Raw genomic sequence first — 20,565 nt, 5'->3', positions numbered from 1 at the left:
GACTATGACTCGGATAGCCGATCCCCGCCCTGGTAATTCCCTACCGAGCTTTATAAAAAATTTGACGAGTGCGGATATGGCAAAAAGGCAGTTCAAAAATTTATGTTATAACTGCGATGAGCAGTATCGGGTAGGACACCAATATAAACAATTTTTTTGGCTCGAGGTGGAGGATTCAGATGATCCAGAGGAGCCAAAGGATATTATCGAGGAGGAACCACCAGAGATATCCTTGCATGCAATTATTGGGCAGAAATCGCCTAATACAATACAAGTCCGAGCTCATGTCATCCACCGAGAACTGGTGGGACTAGTCGACTCAGGGAGTACACACAATTTTCTGAGTTTGATAGCCGCACAACATCTCCAGCTCCAGATACACACTCATCCGACAGCCACCGTCTCAGTGGCCAATGGCGAGAAGGTCCCTAGCTATGGGATTAGTAAGATGGTAACTTTTTCCATTGGCTCTACTTCATTTAATGCTGAATTTTTTGTCATTCCCTTGGCGGGATTTATGGTATTAGGCATTAAATGGTTACAAATGTTGGGGCCCATACTGTGGGACTTTTCGGCTTTAACCATGAGCTTTGATTTGGTCAGAAGTCGGGTGCTCTTACACGGCTGTCAGGTGGACAGGGCCCATCTCACGCACACTTTTCAGACACAAGATCAGCCTGACAGTACTATGTTTGGTTCTTCCCGAGCCATGGATCGAGTCACCCTTCTTTCCTCTCTTCCCTCCATGGATGCTCTTGACGCTGGAAGAGAATTCTTGCTTCTCGAACGTGCAATGATGGAAATCAAATAGAATGAAGGAGCTTTGAAGGAAGCTCAACCTGGACCTCAGAGGGAGAATCCGTGTTATGGACTCATTAGGGGTTTATTTTTAATTTGTTGAACATTAGGGGTTTATTTGTAATTTGTTGAACATTAGGGGTTTATTTGTAATTTGTTGAACTTATGGACTTTGGCATGTTTTCCCTAACTCCCTATATAGGGACGTGAGATGAATGAAGAAAGTGAGTATTGAGAAAATTAGATTAAACAGGTCAGATTCTCCCTCAGAGGTCTAGGTCGGATTCTCCCTTTGAGGTCCAGGTTCACCTTCCTTCAAAGCTCCTTTGTTCTATTTGATTTCCATCATTCCACATTCCAGAAGCAAGAATTCTCTTCCAGCGTCAAGAGCATCCATGGAGGGAAGAGAGGAAAGAAGGGTGACTCGATCCAAGGCTCGGGAAGAACCTAACATCTTGGTATCAGAGCGGGCGCTACGTCCCGACTTCAAGTCCCCACGGCCGCTACGTCCCGACTTCAAGTCCCCGCGTGCGCCCCTACCGGGGTGTCGTAAGGGAGTATGGGCTCCAGACCCGATCCCTGTTGCTGTGTTAAGGCCATCGTGGTCTTCGGCTTGTGAGGTCGGGGTGTACTATTATGGTCATGTGGTTAAGTACCCATGTCTTTCGGTCCTAACAGGTCGGTCTTTTGGGTAGTATTGGCTAGGTGCTTAACATTTGGTATCAGAGCAGGCACTACATCCCGACATCGAGTCCCCGTTTGCGCAGGTGGACCACATGCCCCTAGTGGGGCGCCATAAGGGAGTATGGGCTCCTGACCCGGTCCCCGTTGATGTGTTAAGGCCGTCGTGGTCGTCGGCTCGGGAGGGCGGGGTGTACTATTATGGTCCTGGGGTTAAAGTACCTATGCCTTCCGCTCCTAACAGGCCGATCTTTTGGGATGTATTGGCGAGGTGCTTAACATTTGGTATTTCATCTGGTCGAAATGAGAATGTTGGGCAAGCCATGCTTCTCGCATTCAGCCACAACCGGAACGCAAGGGAAACTTGGGTTGTGCAAGAAATGGTGACCATCAAAACTGTTAAGGCTAGACAGGTCTTCGACAGCCGTGGAAATCCTACAGTTGAGGTAGATATCATTTGCAGCAATGGGACTTTTTCTAGGGCTGCCGTACTAAATGGTGCTTCTACAGGTATATCTGAACCTTTAAAACTGAAGAATGGGGGATCTGACTATCTTGGCAAAGGTGTTCTTAACGTTGTTGAGTATGTCGATGCAATAATTGGGCATGCCTTAATTGGAAAGGATCCAACTGAGCAGACTAAGATTGATAACTTCATGGTCCAAGTACTTGATAGAACAGTTAATGAAAGGGATTGGTGCAAACCAAAGCTTGGTGCTACTGCCATTCTCGCAATTTCTCTTGCCATCTACAAAATAGCAGCTAGTGTGAAGAATCTCCCTCTATACCAGCACATTGCCAACCTGTCTGGGCACAAGACCTTAGTGCTGCCGGTACCTGCTTTCAATGTGCTCAATGAAGGATCTCCTGCTGGCAACAAACTTGCACTGCAGAAGTTTATGATCCTTCCTGTCGGGGCCTCCTCATTCAAGGAAGCCATGCAAATGGGAGTCGAAGTGTATCACCATTTGAAGGTTGTCATTAAGAAGAATTATGGCCATGCCATCACATCAGTTCATGGTTCTGAAACTAATGTGGGAAATGCAATAATCAATATGTACTCTAAATGTTGAGCAATATATGCATCTGATAGGAGCGATGAAGTCTCGTAGAGTACTATAATTGGAGTTTATTAGCAGAATAGGCTTGGATTTGAAACTTTAAGAAGATGTAGGGAAATGGCAGTGGCTGGATTTGGTCCAACTCAATTCTTTTTTGTCTCTTGTATTTCTGCTTGTTTTGGCTTAGCAGCTTTAGATGTTGGAAGGCAGTTTCATTCTTTGATGATTAAAGCTGGTTTTTTTGGAGATGTCTATGTTGGAAGCTCGGTTTTTGACATGTATGCTAAATGACTGGCGCAGCTTGGAAGAGCAGACAACGCAATTCAAATATTCAACAAGTTGGCAAAAACGAAGACAGATCCTAACAAAACAACCTTCATCTGTTTGCTCACAGCCTGTAGTCATGTGGGCCTTCTGGAGGAGAGCATGTTCTTCTTTGATATGTTGTGCGACAACTATAAGATGGAACCAGAATCTGAACCTTACTGCTGCTTGGTTGATGTTCTTGGGCGAGCTGGAAAACTCTATGATGCATATAAATTCATTGCTGGCTGCCTTTAGAATGTGGGTGTTTCAGTATGGAGAACGTTACTTGGTGCTTGTTGGAAGTATAAGAATGTAAGTATAGGAGAGGAATTAGCAAAAAGAGTGATGCAGTTATAGCCCGATGCTCAAGCCTCTTATGTTCTTCTATCAAATCTCTACTCAGAAGCTGGTTTATGGAAAGAATCTTTGGAAGTCAGGAAGAAAAGGGCAAAGATTGGAGTAACAAAGTATCCTGGAAGTAGTGGGGTGATTATAAATGATCAATTGCATAAATTTTCAATAGGAGTATTTTTACATCCTGTAAGGCCTTAATTGAGGCACCTGTGAGACAGGTTATTGTTGTTTCTTCTCCCTTTGTTGTTCCTATGCCAACAACGTGACCAAAGGATACAATCATGGATGAGAATTGCTGGTCAGACAAAGTATACTGCAGAACAACTGGGAACTGGTACTGCCTTGCAAAAACAGCAGCCTCAAGTTAAGCTTTGGAGTATGGACAGAAACACAACATCCGACGCATAGCTGCTGTCCGAGATGTCGCTGAAGCTCTTCTACTTATCTATGCAAGATCAGATGCATCTAGGAGATCCATATGTGGCCCCCATGCAATACGGGCACATGCTTTAGTTGACAAGTTACTCAGCATGTTTCCACAGTATAATTATCCTCAAAAGTTTGTCACTAGTGACGATGATATTTGTTTGTGCTCTGAAGCTAAAAAAAAAAAAAATTGCTCCTCTACTAGGTTGCTCTACTTTTGTACGGACAACCCATTCTATATTCGAGCTTGAGGGCAAGCTCATTCTCGAGGAGGGGAGTAATGTTATGGACTCATTATGGGTTTATTTGCAATTTCTATTCATTTGGGGTTTATTTGTAATTTGTTGAACATTAGGGGTTTATTTGTAATTTGTTGAACTTATGGCCTTTGGCGTGTTTTCCCTAACTCTCTATATAGGGATGTGAGATGAATGAAGAAAGTGAGTATTGAGAAAATTAGATTAAACAGGTCTGATTCTCCCTCAGAGGTCTAGGTAAGATTCTCCCTCAGAGGTCCAGGTTGAGCTTCCTTCAAAGCTTCTTCGTTCTATTTGATTTCCATCATTCCACGTTCTAGAAGCAAGAATTCTCTTCCAGCGTCAAGAGCATCCATGGAGGGAAGAGAGAAAAGAAGGGTGACTCGATCCATGGCTCAGGAAGAACCTAACAATCCGACCTAGACCTCTAAGGGAGAATCTGACTGTTTAATCTAATTTTCTCAATACTTGCTTTCTCCTTCCCTTGACGTCCCCCTAAATAGGGTTGAGGACGGAATTACAAAAGACACCCATAGGTCAAGTGGTTCACGCCACATTACATCTAAACCAACCCAAAGTAAACCAAAAAAAACCAAATGAAATTACATTAAAAGTAAATTGACATAATTTAATTCCTATGCCTGTGGATAACTCGTGATGCTATAGAGTCCATAACATCACCCGCTTCCTGGAGAAAAAGCTTGTCCTCAAGCTTGAAGTAAGGGTAGAGGGTGCGGAACACAGGTAATGGTTCCCATGTTGTGTCACTGGGATCAGCATCTGCCCATTGCACTAGGATCTCCCAATCACCCTGAATGCGGCGAGCCTGTAATACCTGTACTGGAGTAGAAAGGACACGTCCTTCATGTAGTGGCTGCAGAGGTGTGTACAGCAAGGGAGAATCAACTTGGAAGGCTTTCAGTAGGGAGACATGAAACACATTGTGAATCCTGGCCTCTAGCGGAAGCTGCAAGTGATAGGCAACTGTACCAATGCGGTCCATAACCTGAAAGGGACAATAATACTTTGGAGAGAGCTTGTGGTGTTTGGAGGCTGTCAGCGACAGCTGCCTGTAGTGTTGGAGATGCAGCCATACATAATCTTCTGGAGAAAAGAAGACCTCCCAGTGCTTCTTGTCATAATACAACTTCATAGTATGACGTGCCTCCTGGAGATGAGTACGCACCTCAGAGAGCAAGGTGTCTCTTTCGGCTAATGCTTTGTCCAAAGTGGTGACCTTAGAGACCCCTGGTTCATATGATAAAAGGTTGGGCGGGTCTCTACCATATACTACCTTGAATGGGGTTGTGCCGAGTGCGTTGTGGTAGGAATTGTTGTAACAGAATTCAGCCCAGGCAAGCCACTTAACCCATTTTTTAGGTGAGTCCCCCACGAAACAGAGAAGATACATTTCAATTGTTCTGTTGATGACCTTTGTCTGTTCATTAGTCTGCGGATGATAGGGTGAAGAGAATGCTAACGTTGTGCCCTGCAGCATGAAGAGTTCTTTCCAGAATGTACTGGTAAAGATTGCATCCCTGTCACTAGTAATGGAATTAGGCATCCCATGTAAGCGGGCAACAGTATCCATAAAGAGCTGAGCGACCTGAGCGGCAGTGTAAGGATGCGCCAGAGGGATTAAGTGCCCGTACTTTGAGAAACGATCCACCACTACAAAGATAACGGATTTGCCTGACAAAGAGAGAAGTCCATCTACGAAGTCCATAGAAATATCAGACCAGACCTGTGACGACAGCTGAAGTGGTTGGAGCAACCCCGCTAGACTTAATGATTCAGCTTTATTCCGTTGACAAATCTGACAAGATGCCACATAATCAGCTATACTATGCTTCATGCCCCTCCAATAAAATCCCTGACTGATCCGCAAATATGTTTTTTGTCGACCCTCATGTGTACTGTCATGGAAGGAGGCTAAAATGATATGAATCAGTGGGGATGGGTGGTGTAGAAAGATTATGTTTTTGTAGAGGACCAGATTGTCCTTAACCGTCCAATAGGTTGCCATTGTCCCCTGCTAGATGTCAGGACATGAAGCTACAATTTCCAGGTACTGTTGTGCCTCTTCCCGTATGGAATCCAACAAGAGAGCTCTGGCCTAACTTATGGCATGTAATTGCGGCTCTGGAATGTCCCGGCGAAATAAAGCATCAGCCCCTACATTCAAACTCCCAGGTTTATACTCTATAGTAAAGTCAAACCCCATAAGTATACTTAACCAATGTTGTTGCAGAGAGGTAGTAAGGCACTACTCAAGCAGATACTTGAGGCTGCAATGATCAGTGCGAATAAAAAATGGACGTCCCCAAAGATACGGGCACCAATGTTGTATATCTTTCTCTAATCTGATCAATTCCCTCTCATAAACTGCTAACTTATGGTGGTGCTAGCCAAGTTGGCGGCTAAAATAAACAATCGGGTGTCCCTGTTGGTGTAACACTGCACCAATACCACCCCCCAAAGCATCACATTCCACAACAAATGTGTTATGGACTCCATAGCATCAAGAGTGGCTAACCGGAGAAGAGAATAGATGGAGTAAACTTGTATTTCAGTACCTTAGGGGTTTAATTGTAATTTGAAGTTCCATAAGGGTCTAATTGTAATTATAGAACCTTTGATGTTTTCCTTGACCTATTTAGGGCGTCAAGTGAAGGAATGAAGACAAGCATTGATCATTAGTCTAAATGAGATCAGGTTCTCTCTCAAAAGAGGCCTAACGTGGGAGCTCCTTTTCAAGGCTCACGTCCTTCACCATTGGACGTTCCAAGAACCCCAAATCCTTCCCTTCCTCATCCTTCAATCTGGAAGCTAGAGGAGATCGCCGGGTAACTCGATCCATGGCTAGAGAGCCTAACAACGTGGTATCAGACAGGACCACCCTTGGTGATTCCTCTTCACCTACAGAAATTCAAAATTTTGTGGAAGAAAACCATGCTGGTCTTCAATCTCAAATCAATGGATTGGAGGGAAAATTCCAGATGTTGCTGTCACGCATGGAAGAAGGATTCACCCAGCTTTCAGTCCAGATGGCATCCTCATCACGTCCAGCAGACCCTCTCAACCCTCTGCCAACGCCTCCACCTCTTCCCCTGCGCCAAACACCTCAACCTCGTGGGGGCCTCAATCCAGCCCCTCCTACCGTGCCAAGGTACACAAAGCTTGATTTTCCAACATATGATGGGTCCTCCGACCCTTTAATGTGGTTGCACAGGTGTGATCATTTCTTTTCCAATCAAGGAACTCTGCCCGAAGGCAAGGTTCAATTAGCCGCCTTCCACATGCTCGATGAAGCGCTTATGTGGTTTCATCAATTCAAAAACGAATTTGTGGTCTATGATTGGGAATTTTTCAAAGAAAATTGTATGCTACAGTTTGGTCCTCCGCTTCGCTGCAACCCAGTTGGGGATTTGGTCAATCTAAAACAGCTTGGCACTATAGAACAATATCAGAAATTGTTCCAAGAAAAACTTGCTCGTGCAAGTCATTTGGTCCGACCTGAACTTTATGTCAATTTGTTCACGGCTGGCCTGGTAGAACCCCTTCGCCTAGAAGTGGAATTGGAAGCCCCCACCTCCCTAGCCCACGCCATGAATTTGGCAAGAGCATTGGACACCAAACAGCGCCTCTTCCGTGAGTCCTTAAACAAACGTCCTCCTTGGCAACCTCGCCCACAGCCCCATGGCCCTTATCCCACTCCCCCCAGGCCTCCTCCCAACCAACCATCACCACCACCACCAGGCTTTACACCCCCACCAGGATTTATCAAACGTCTGACAAAAGCAGAAATTGATCAGAGGAGGGCTCAGGGCCTATGTTTCAATTGTGATGAGAAATTCGTCAAGGGCCATCTATGCAAAAGACTATTTTGGGTAGAAATAGAAGACCCTTCAGAGGATGACTTTCAGGAGGATATGGACCAAACCGAGGAGGACACACCAGAGATCTCCCTCCATGCCATGACCGGACTGCATAGCACAAATACCATGCAGGTCCATGCCACCATGAACCATCATATTTTGCTAGCACTCGTGGACTCAGGCAGCACACATAATTTTATAAGCAGCCAGGCAGCACATCAGTTGGGGTTATCACTACAGCAGAAATCAGGAATATCAGTCTCAGTGGCTAATGGTGACAAGGTCACCACAGTGGGGTTCGGTTCAGCAGTGCCCTTTACTATTGAAGGTCACTCCTTTGTAGCAGATTTTTTGGTCATACCGCTGGCTGGGTTTGACCTTGTCTTGGGAATTAAATGGCTACAGCGATTGGGTCCGATCTTATGGGATTTCCAATCCCTGACCATGAGTTTTAACCAGGACACACATCCGATCACCCTCCATGGCAATAGCGCCCAGAGGCCATGCAGCCTCCACACACTTTCGGTGGATCCTTCAACAGGGAATAACTTAGCTTCATTGTTGGCTGAATATGCTGATTTATTTCAGACACATGCCGACCTTCCTCCTATAAGAGAGTGTGATCACAGAATTCGTTTGAAGATGGGCACAGAACCAGTGGTAGTGCGTCCCTACCGCTATCCCCATGTGCAAAAAGATGAGATAGAACGACAATGTCAACAAATGCTACAACAAGGTATTATTCAGCCTAGTCGTTCTCCTTTTTCATCCCCGGTATTACTCGTAAAGAAATCAGATAAATCTTGGCGCTTTTGTGTGGATTACCGTGACCTCAATGCTCGCACCATCAAAGATAAATTTCCAATTCCAGTGGTCGATGAATTATTGGATGAGCTACACGGCTCTCAACTATTTACAAAGTTGGACTTAAAATCTGGCTACCATCAGATTCGGGTTTATTCAGAGGATATCGAAAAAACTGCCTTCCACACCCACCATGGTCACTACGAGTTCTTGGTGATGCCATTTGGGCTATCCAATGCCCCGTCCATCTTTCAAGCGCTTATGAACCAGGTATTTCGCCCTTTCTTACGGAAGCATGTCTTAGTTTTTTTTGACGATATCCTGGTCTATAGCAAAACTTGGGCAGCACACTTGCATCAATTGAGACAGGTTTTCACCATTCTCCGAGCACACCATTTATTTCTCAATCGTGCCAAATGTGACTTTGCCACATCCGAAGTAGCTTATTTGGGGCATGTGATCTCAGCATCCGGGGTGAAACCAGATTTCAGCAAGATACAATCGGTGATGGATTGGCCCACACCTCACACCGTTACAGCTTTGAAAGGGTTCCTTGGTCTCGCGGGGTATTATAGAAAATTTATCAAAGAATACGGTCACCTGGCAGCACCATTGCATAATTTACTGAAGAAGCATGCCTTTCAGTGGTCTCAGTTGGCAGACTCCTCATTTAACACTTAAAACAGGCATTAGCGTCAGCACCAGTTCTCCAATTGCCCAACTTTGCCGAAAATTTCATCATAGAATGCGATGCATCCGGAGGAGGGATTGGTGTCGTCTTGCAGCAACAGGGTCACCCCATTGCCTATTTCAGCCGCCATCTCGTTCCTCACCATCACAAGTTAGCCATGTATGAAAGGGAACTTACCGGTTTGGCCAAAGTTGTGCAGCATTGGCGGCCGTATCTGTGGGGCAGACCTTTTGTGATCAGGACAGACCACTGTAGCCTCAAATATTTATTGGAGCAGTGCCTTACTACATCCCCACAACAACATTGGCTCAGCAAATTAATGGGATTCGATTTTCAGGTGGAATACAAACCGGGTTATCTCAACAGGGCAGCAGACGCTTTGTCACGCCGGGAACTAGAGGATTCACATTTGCACGCATTGAGCCACCCCAAGTCGCCCTTGCTGGACACAATCCGTCAGGATACTAGCCATCATCCAGATCTCCTTGAGTTACAAGCTCAAATCGAAAACCATTCCAAGGATAAGAACTGGACACTACAGGACGGTCTCATTCTGTATAAAGGACGCATATATCTTCATCCTTCGTCGGTACTCATTCCTGCCATTATTGCCTCCTTTCATGATAGTACACATGAGGGCCAGCAGAAAACATACTTCCGCCTCAGTCGGGAATTTTATTGGAGCGGTATGAAGCGGGTCATTGCTGAGTATGTTGCAGCGTGCCAGATCTGTCAGAGGAATAAGTCAGAATCCTTACAACCCGTCGGCTTGCTCCAGCCACTACCACTTCCTTCACAGGTATGGGCAGATCTATCAATGGATTTTATAGATGGTCTTCCTCCTTCTGCAGGGAAATCTGTTATTTTTGTTGTGGTAGACCGGTTCTCGAAATATGCCCACTTTATGGCCCTCAGCCATCCGTATACAGCCACACAGGTCGCTCAGCTCTTCATGGATAATATTGTCCGTCTCCATGGCCTTCTGGAGACCATCACCAGCGACCGTGATGCGATCTTCACCAGTAAATTCTGGGGGGAACTCTTTAAGCTCCATGGTTCTAAGTTAGCTTTCTCGTCGGCATACCACCCTCAAACAGACGGCCAGACAGAAGTGGTTAACCGCACATTGGCGATGTATTTGCGGTGCTTTGTGGGGGACACGCCCCGACTGTGGGTTCGTTGGTTAGCATGGGCGGAGTATTGTTATAATACCTCATACCACACCGCCTTGGGTGCTACCCCTTTTCAAGTTGTTTATGGACGCGAACCTCCGCGACTACTTTCTTATGAACCGGGGTCTTCTCGGGTAGCAGCATTGGACCAAGCATTAGCCGACAGAGATGCAATGCTTGCTCAAGTCCGCCTTCAGTTACAACGTTCACAAGCAACTATGAAGCATACTTATGACAAAGGACACCGTCCCCTTTCCTTTGCACCTGGAGAATTTGTTTGGCTCAAACTTCAGCCATACCGCCAACTATCTCTTGCAGCCATCAAACGCCATAAGCTCTCTCCAAAATTTTATGGGCCATTCCGGATCATGCAACGTATTGGCACTGTGGCATATCGTTTGAAACTTCCACCAGACGCCAAGCTCCATGACGTCTTCCACGTCTCCCTTCTCAAACCGTTCAAGGGAGACTCACCACTGCTGCATACCCCTCTGCCTCCTCTCAAAGATGGCAGGTCCATGCCCACGCCCGCTCAGATCCTTCAAGCCAGGCGAGTTAACAACGATTGGGAAGTGTTGGTTCGGTGGACTGACAAGGAATTGATAGAAGCCTCTTGGGAGACACTCGAGTCCTTCCAGACTCTCTTTCCCACTTTCGAGCTTGAGGACAAGCTCTTTCTTCAGGAGGGGGGTGATGTTATGGACTCCATAGCATCAAGAGTGGCTAACCGGAGAAGAGAATAGATGGAGTAAACTTGTATTTCAGTACCTTAGGGGTTTAATTGTAATTTGAAGTTCCATAAGGGTCTAATTGTAATTATAGAACCTTTGATGTTTTCCTTGACCTATTTAGGGCGTCAAGTGAAGGAATGAAGACAAGCATTGATCATTAGTCTAAATGAGATCAGGTTCTCTCTCAAAAGAGACCTAACGTGGGAGCTCCTTTTCAAGGCTCACGTCCTTCACCATTGGACGTTCCAAGAACCCCAAATCCTTCCCTTCCTCATCCTTCAATCTGGAAGCTAGAGGAGATCGCCGGGTGACTCGATCCATGGCTAGAGAGCCTAACAAAATGACTCATCAAAGTCAGGTAGCTGCAAAATTGGGGCGGATGATAAGGCCTCTTTCAACTGCTGAAATGAATGAGCCGCTGTCTCTAACTAGGTAAAGGCATTTTGCTTGAGTAGGTTGTTGATTGGAGCTGCAATCTGGCCATAGCTATGAATAAATTTTCTATAATACCTAGCTAGGCCCAAAAATCCCCGGAATGCTATAATGGATGTAGAAGGAGGCCAATCTATGACGACCTGTATCTTACTCTGGTCTACTTTCACCCCAACTGCTGAAATAACGTGGCCCTAGTATGCCACTTCGGAAGTTCCCATAGAACATTTGGACTGATTTAAAACCAAATGATGTGAGCGGATAAGAGAAAATACCTAGTGAAGGTGTTGAAGACGCTCTTCCCATCTGTTGCTATAGACCAAAATATCGTCGAAAAATACCAATACGTATTTCCTCAAGAGAGAGGAAAATACCTCATTCATGAGGGCCTGGAAGGTGGAAGGCGCATTTGAGAGACCAAATGGCATTACAAGGAACTCGAAATGGGCATGATGCGTGCGGAATGCTGTTTTCTCCACATCTGTTGGGTGAACTCAGATTTGATGATAGCCAGATTTCAAATCGAGTTTGGTAAAAATAGTAGCTCCATGTAGCTTATCTAACAACTTGTCCACCACTGGGATGGGAAATTTATCTTTAATGGTTTGCACGATGAGTTGCCTGTAATCTACACAAAACCTCCATGACTTATCATGCTTGCGGACCAGTAATACCGGTGAAGAAAAAGGAGACCTGCTGGGCTGAATAATACCCTGGGCTAGCATCTTCTGGCATTGCCTTTCAATCTCATCCTTCTGTAACTGGGGGTATTGATAAGGTCACAACACTACAGGCTCACTGCCCATTTTCAAACAAATACGGTGATCACAGTGCCTAATTGGTGGTAAAGCAGTAGGGTCCTGAAAGATATCCTCAAATTCTGTAAGTAATTGAGATAACTTACAGTTGGGCGTGGTCAGGACCTGAACAACCTGTAGTGCGCAGGGCACTGGTGCTTGGGTGCCATGCAATATAATTTGAAGGTGGTCCTCTATAAAGGACATGGTCAGAGCTTGAAAATCCCATAGTATTGGCCCCAAAAGTTGTAGCCATGTAATTCCTAGTACCAAATCGAATCCTAAAAGTGGAATCACCAGGAAATTTGCGATAAATGCATGTCCCTCAATATCAAAGTGTTTGGCTCGAGATATACCCACACTAGTAATTTTAGCCCCATTGGCTACAGATACAGAAAGGCCAGTCTGTTGCTGGACTACTAACCCAAGTTGTGCTGCCGCCGGCTGCCCGATGAAATTATGTGTACTGCTAGAGTCAAGTACAGCCAGTAACTATAGATGATGTAACTGGGCTTTAACCTGCATGGTACTAGAACTGCGTAGACCAGTTATGGCATGAAGGGAAATCTCTGGACCCTCTTGGTCTGTCTCCACAATCTCCTCCTCAGGTAGTATGTCGTCACCATCCTCCCTCAAACATATACTAAATAATCTTTTGCATTGGTGACCAATTACATATTGTTCATCACAGTTAAAACAAAGGCCCTTGACCATTCTTTGATCCATTTCTTGTCTGTTGAGTTTTTTAAAGTAAGGAGCAGGTGGAGCCGAATTAGAACTATCTGGGCATGGGGCTGAACTAGCTCCAGAACGTGGAGGTCCATAATAAGGGGTTGGCACAATGGCATTGTGCCGTCCTAGCCAAGCTGGTTTTCTGACCAGTGACTCCTTTAGAACACGCTGCTTGTGCTCAATTGACCTGGCTAAATTCATAGCGTAGTCCAAATCTGTAGGACCATGTAATTTAACCTCCAGTCTTAGAGCTTCTGTCAAAACCATAGTAAAAATATGAACATACTGGGTGTGACTGACAAACTGGTTTGGTCGGGCTAAACTTTCCTGGAAGGTCTTTTGTTACACCTCTAGTGATCCAGTTTGCTTGTAATTGATTAATTCGCCCAATGGATTGCTACTAGAGGACCAAATCTCATCATTCAAGAGTGCCTAAAGGTTGCCCAATTTTGAACCAAATGGTCATTTCGGAATTGGTGGTACCATAGAAGCGCTTCATCGAGCATGTGGTAGGCGGATAAATAAACTTTCTCATCCGCATGTGTTTTTTTATGATAAAATAACTAATCACACTTGGCTAACCTAATCAAAGGGTCCTTAGACCCATCATATGTTGGAAAGTCAAGTTTTAAATACCTGGGAACCGTATTTGGTCCCTGAATGGCAGGCCCTAGATGGGGATTGTGTTGACGCATTGGTGGTTGTGGGGGAGGTGGTGGGTGGAATTGATGGTGGTTGGCCGGTGGAGAGTAGGCAGTCGGTGGTTGTGCTCGTGTACCATTGTCCTCTTGTTTCCTGAGGAGAGCTTGGATGGTCGCATCCATGGATTTTATGGCTTCACGCAAGTCAGAGGTTGTCCGACGCACCTCTTCCAAGGATTGAGCTTGAAAGTCTGTCCTCTGCTGATTATCTTCAACTAATTGCCTCAAATCCTTATGGGAAGAGGAATCCCCAAGGGTGGACATATCTGATACCAAGATGTTAGGTTCTTCCCGAGCCATGGATCGAGTCACCCTCTTTCCTCTCTTCCCTCCATGGATGCTCTTGACGCTGGAAGAGAATTCTTGCTTCTGGAACGTGGAATGATGGAAATCAAATAGAACGAAGGAGCTTTGAAGGAAGCTCAACCTGGAGAGGGAGAATCCAACCTAGACCTCTGAGGGAGAATCTGACCTATTTAATCTAATTTTCTCAATACTTTCTTCCTCCTTCCCTTGACATCCCCCTAAATAGGGTTGAGGACGGAATTACAAAAGTGACCCATAGGTCAAGTGGTTCACGCCACATTACATCTAAACCAACCCAAAGTAAACCAAACCAAATGAAATTACATTAAAAGTAAATTGACATAATTTAATTCATATTCATGTGGATAACTCATGATGCTATGGAGTCCATAACATACTAGTGATGGTCTGGTTGAAGAGCTCTCTGACCTCTTCCAAGAGCCACCGGGTTTGCCTCCCCTAAGGCACTGTGACCACAGGACCTGTCTGAAACCAGGATCTGAGGTAGTGGTCGTGTGACCATACCATTACCCACACCTTCAGAAGGACTAGATAGAGTATCAGTGCCAGGAGATGTTGAAACAAGGTCTTATTCGTCTCAGCGGCTCCCCATTCTTTTCACCCATCTTACTTGTGAAGAAACATGATGGGACATGGAGGTTCTGCGTGGATTATCGGGAGTTTAACATGCAGACAGTAAAAGACAAGTTTCTGATTCCAGTAGTGGATGAGCTCCTGGATGAGTAACATGGGTCGTGGTTATTCACTAAACTCAACCTCCATTCAGGATACCATCAAGTCTGGATGCACCCCTCTGATATTGAGAAGACGGCATTCCGCACGCACCATGGCCTCTTTGAGTTCGTCGTCATGCCGTTTAGGTTATCCAATACACCCTCCATTTTTCAAGCTTTGATGAACGAGGTATTTAGCCCCTATCTTTGAAAATTTGTTCTTGTATTTTTTTATGATATTTTGATATATAGCAAGTCGGTTGAGGAGCACTTGGCACACTTGAGGATTTTTTTCGACTTGTTACGAGCACATCAACTCTATTTGAAACATTCCAATTGTTCTTTTGCGGCTTCACATGTGGGGTATCTGGGACACATTAACTCACATGAGAGGGTTACGGTGGATCCCGAGAAGATCCGATCTATTCACGAGTGGCCACAGCCACAGTCATTTTTTGCATTATGGGGTTTTTTGGGTCTTGTGGCCTACTATCGCAAATTTATTTAGAACTATGGGCCAGTGGCAGCAGCATTGACCAGTCTACTCAAGAAAAATTCCTTTATTTGGAATGAGGGGACCACCATGTCGTTTGTGGCACTCAAAGTTGCCCTCGCATCCTCGCTAGTATTACAACTTCCCAAATTTGAAAAAAAATTTGTGGTAGAGTGCGACGCTTCGGGCGTTGGCATTGGGGCAGTTTTACAGCAACTTGCCCATCCTATTATATATTTTAGCAGACAGTTAGTAGTCCGTCATCACAAGCTGGCAGCCTATGAGCGTGAATTGATTGGGTTTGTCAAAGCGGTCCAACATTTGAGGCCTTATCTCTGGGGCCGGGCTTTTCTCATACGCACGGATCACTACAGTCTTAAATTCCTACTAGAACATTGTTTGATGATGTTGCCACAGCAGCACTGGATCAGTAAGTTGTTGGGGTTTGACTTCTCGATGGAGTATCGTGCGGGGAGATTAAATAAGGCGACAGACGCCTTGTCACGATGTTTTGAGGATCAGCAGTCGGTCTATTTGATCAGCCAGCCAAGATTTCTCATTCTGGACTTGGTGAGAGACGCACATGCCACTGACCCTGCACTGCAGGAATTGCATCAGAAGATTTGTGGTTGGGAGTCCATAACGGAGGAACTTCATCCCCATAAAAAATAGTAGATTTTTATGGTTGGAACCCCATGACGGAGGAACTTATTGTTATATTTATGTTACTACCCCCATTAATATCATATATTACTATACCACTTGAGAGTCGTTGTCCTGTGGAGGGACATGGTGGTGGAGGTCGACACTTCAGAGCAATGTCTTAGTGGCTAGAAGTGATTTATACCAGCTAGGCCTCATGAACGAGAGCACTCCCGTGAGGGGGAGTGTTGGAAGATGGAGGTATATTACACATGAACTATTTTATACATAATTTGTAGCAAGCTGGGAGTTCATGTTGTTCTCTCACCGCCAGCTTGAGGGGGAGTGTTCGAAGACAGGGCCCAAACCCACACGACCAAGGAAGACCCACATATCAAAGTGTATAAGAAAATGGGCCCAAGCCCATAAGACCAAGGAAGACCAATGGAACAAAGAGATATAGAAGATGGGTTCAAGGCCCACATATCAAAGAGAAGGCCCATAGGTCAACATACATTGATGGCATGATGGTAAATAAAGGGTCACATTAATGTAATTAAGTAAAAGTTTCAGGGTTAAAACCCTAAACCTAAACCCTAAGTTCAGGGGTATTCTTATAATATTTTTGTTTCATATATCTATAAATAGAGCTTCAAGGGGAGGGTAAGGATAATTGTTATGGACTCCATAGCATCACGAGTTATCTATAGGCATAGGAATTAAATTATGTCAATTTACTTTTCATGTAATTTAATTTTGGTTGGTTTACTTTGTTTGGTTTGGTTTACTTTGGGTTGGTTCAGTTGTAATGTGGAGTGAACCACTTGACCTATGGGTCAACTTTGTATTTCTGTCCTCAACCCTATTTAGGGGGACGTCAAGGAAAAGAGAAAGCAAGTATTGAGAAAATTAGATTAAACAAGTCGGATTCTTCCTCAGAGGTCTAGGTCGGATTCTCCCTCTGAGGTCCAGGTTGAGCTTCCTCCAAGCTCCTTCGTTCTATTTGAATTCAACCATTACTCGTTCAAGAAACAAGAATTCTCTTCCAACATCAAGAGCATCCATGGAGGGAAGAGAGGAAAGAAGGGTGACTCGATCCATGACAAGGGAAGAACCTAACATCTTGGTATCAGACAGGTCCACCCTTGGGGATTCCTCTTCCCCTGGCGATTTGAGACAGTTCGTGGAAGATACTAGGCAGAGGACAGATAGTCAGGCTTAATCCCTAGAAGAGGTGCATCAGACAACCACTGATTTGCGTGAAACAATAAAATCAATGGATGCTGCCATCCAAGCTCTCCTCCGGTGACAAGAGGACAATGACACATGAGCACAACCACCGGTTGCCTACTCTCCACCGGCCGACCACCATCAATTCCACCCACCACCTCCCCCACAACCACCAATGCATCAACATCATCCCTATCTAGGGCCTGCCGTTCAAGGACCAAACACTGTGCCCAGGTATTTAAAACTTGACTTTCCTACGTATGATGGGTCTAAGGACCCTTTGATTTGGTTAGCAAAGTGTGATAAGTTCTTTTATCATCAAAAAACACCTGCGGATGAGAAAGTGTATTTGGCGGCCAACCACATGCTAGATGAAGTGCTTCTATGGTACCACCAATTCTGAAATGACCAATTGGTTCAGGATTGGGCAACCTTTAGACAGTCTTGCATGATGAAATTTGGTCCTCCAGCTAGTAGCAATCCATTGGGAGAATTAATCAATTACAAACAAACTGGATCACTAGAGGTGTACCAAAAGACCTTCTAGGAGAGGTTAGCCCGAGCAAACCAGTTTGTCAGTCACACACAGTATGTTCATATTTTTATTGCGGGTTTGACAGAAGCTCTGAGATTGGAAGTTGAATTACATGGTCCTACAGATTTAGACCACACTATGAATTTAGATAGGGCAATTGAGCACAAGCAGCGTGTTCTAAAGGAGTCACTGGTTAGAAAACCAGCTTGGCCAGGGAGGCAAAAGGCCTCAGCTCCAAACTATTCCTATGGACCTCCACGATATAGAGATAGTGCAGCCCATGCCCAGACATATCTAATTCGGCTCCACCTGCTCCTTACTTCAAAAAACTTACCAAACAGGAAATGGAGGAGAGAAAGGCCAAGGGCCTCTGTTTTAACTGTGCTGATGTTACGGTCCCGGATCTGACACAAGGATTCTTTGGGAGGATCTGGGGTCTGCCACGGGTTACGGGTCTTCCAGACATTACCATAGGGGTAATAGGAAGACATGGGGAAGATTAAAATGAAGATCAAGCCTAAGGGAAGCTTGAACACCCTAGAGCTCATTGAGGAGAACTCTAAGCCTCTTTACGCTAGATTTAACCTAATTCTTAATACTTCAATGCTTCCTTTTCTCATTACTCTTATCCCTTAAATAGGGTTCACCCATTAGGGTTTAATAAAATATTACAGAAATATCCATATGAATAAAATATTCCAAAAATATCCCTATTAATAAATAATTCCAAAAATACCCCTATAAATAAATTATTCCAAAAATACCCCTATGACCTAAAACTGAAATAAAATAAAGTAAATTAAAGAAAACACTAAAATAATAATGTTATTGCGTGCATAACATTACACCCCCCTTGGAAGACGAGCTTGTCCACAAGCTCGAAAGTAGTGTCTGTATGCCGACGTCTCCACCGGTGCCATAGTAGCATTCGCCATAGCTATGACCCCCCCTCTGTTTGCCCACATTTTTTATTTATTTATTTATTTTTGGGCCAGTCCGAGTTAACTTGGGTTGACTCGGTTTCGGAACACGGTCCGACATGCGACTCAGCGGACCAGGACTTAGGAAAATTTAATCGGGAGTCGTCTTCTTCCTTCGGCAACTCCCGAATGCTACGGCTGACGGATTCTTTCCTCACGGCACCGACGAAGGCCAACGACGGATGTCTCCTTCCTCTCTCCCGGCACCAACGGAGTCACCTGATTTTCCGATGGCGAATCGCAGCCCTTCGGGGCTTCGCCGCCTGGATAGTTTTCGAGACAGAGGGCTCTCGAAAACTTGTGAATCATCGTTGCTCAGCCTCCCAGAACCAAGATCCCCTGCGAAAAAGTCGATTACGGCGCCGACGATCTATCCTGCTTCATTGGTGGCGAAGAGAAGCCCGTTGGGGCTTCGCCGCTGGGAGCATTGCCGAGACAGAGCACCTCTGTTTCTCAGCCCCTTGGAACAGAGAACAGCGGAAATTTCGCCAACGGCACCGACGGAATTTCCTATTCCCCTCAAATTTTGGATTTTCGGTCACCCCCAAATCCTCCGGTGTCGACGATTTCGGAATTTCCTCTGTTAGGAAATCACCTACCCGCTGTAGCTTCGGTTCGGAGATACGCACGGCGTCCACTGAGAAAGGGTGAGCTCCTTCCATTTTTGAAATTCCGGTGTCTCCCCCGTCAAATTTTGGATTTTTGGAGAGCTTTCTTGAGACAGTCTTCTGTTCGTCCGAAAGAGCTTTTGCGTCTTCTTCTGTGCCGCTGTCATGCTCGGAGAATTCAGGTCGTGTGACCTGTTTTGCGGCAACGCGTGGCTCTCTTGTCCAGCATTCCATGAAAATTTCATATAATGCTCATGCTTCTCCAAATTCTTTGCATAGTTTGTCCGCGGAATTGTATGCCTTCCCAATGTGAGCTCGTGTTCCTTCTTGAGATATAGAATAATCCATTGTGTTCTTGCTCTGATACCAGTTGTTACGGTCCCAGATCTGACACAAGGATTCGTTGGGAGGATCTGGGGTCTGCCACGGGTTACGGGTCTTCTAGACATTACCGTAGGGGTAATAGGAAGACATGGGGAAGAAGAAAACAAAGATCAAGCCTAAGGGAAGCTTGAACACCCTAGAGCTCGTTGAGGAGAACTCTAAGCCTCTTTACGCAAGATTTAACCTAATTCTTAATACTTCAATGCTTCCTTTTCTCATTACTCGTACCCCTTAAATAGGGTTCACCCTGTTAGGGTTTAATAAAATATTACAGAAATATCCATATGAATAAAATATTCCAAAAATATCTCTATTAATAAATAATTCCAAAAATACCCCTATAAATAAAATATTCCAAAAATACCCCTATGACCTAAAACTGAAATAAAATAAAGTAAATTAAAGAAAACACTAAAATAATAATGTTATTGCGTGCATAACAGCTGAACAATATGTCATTGGTCATCACTGCAAACGATTATTCAGTATATGTTTGTGGGAGGATGGAGATGAAATACTACCTGAGGAGGAGATTGTGGAAACTGACCAAGAAGGTCCAAAGATTTCCCTTCATGCTATGACTAGTCTATGTAGTTCAAGCACAATGCAGGTGAAAGCTCAGTTACATCATCTACAGTTACTGGCTTTAGTTGACTCGGGTAGTACACATAATGTCATCAGTCAGCAGGTGGCAGAACAACTTGGGTTAGTAGTCTAGCAATAGACTGGTCTTTCTGTATCTGTACAATGGGGCTAAAATTACTAGTGTAGGCATTTCTTCAGCCACACACTTTGATATTGAGGGACATGCATTTGTTGTAGATTTTCTGGT

General features: G+C 44.8%; 1 protein-coding gene across 1 annotated transcript; it reads left to right on the top strand.

Moving 5' to 3' along the window:
• Nucleotides 1-1,859: 1,859 nt before the first annotated feature.
• Nucleotides 1,860-2,831, top strand: LOC137943672 (enolase 2-like). Its single transcript, XM_068789115.1, has 2 exons — nt 1,860-2,499; nt 2,731-2,831. The coding sequence occupies exons 1-2, from the start codon at nt 1,860-1,862 to the stop codon at nt 2,829-2,831; spliced, it is 741 nt and encodes a 246-aa protein (XP_068645216.1).
• The last annotated feature ends 17,734 nt before the right edge of the window (nt 2,832-20,565 follow it).

Source organism: Aristolochia californica, unplaced genomic scaffold (assembly GCF_029961685.1).
Source record: "Aristolochia californica isolate CCGP_79_NKW_82.1479 unplaced genomic scaffold, dmAriCali1.0.hap1 SCAF_11, whole genome shotgun sequence".
NCBI lineage: Eukaryota > Viridiplantae > Streptophyta > Magnoliopsida > Piperales > Aristolochiaceae > Aristolochia > Aristolochia californica.
This window is presented reverse-complemented; position numbering and strand designations above follow the sequence as displayed.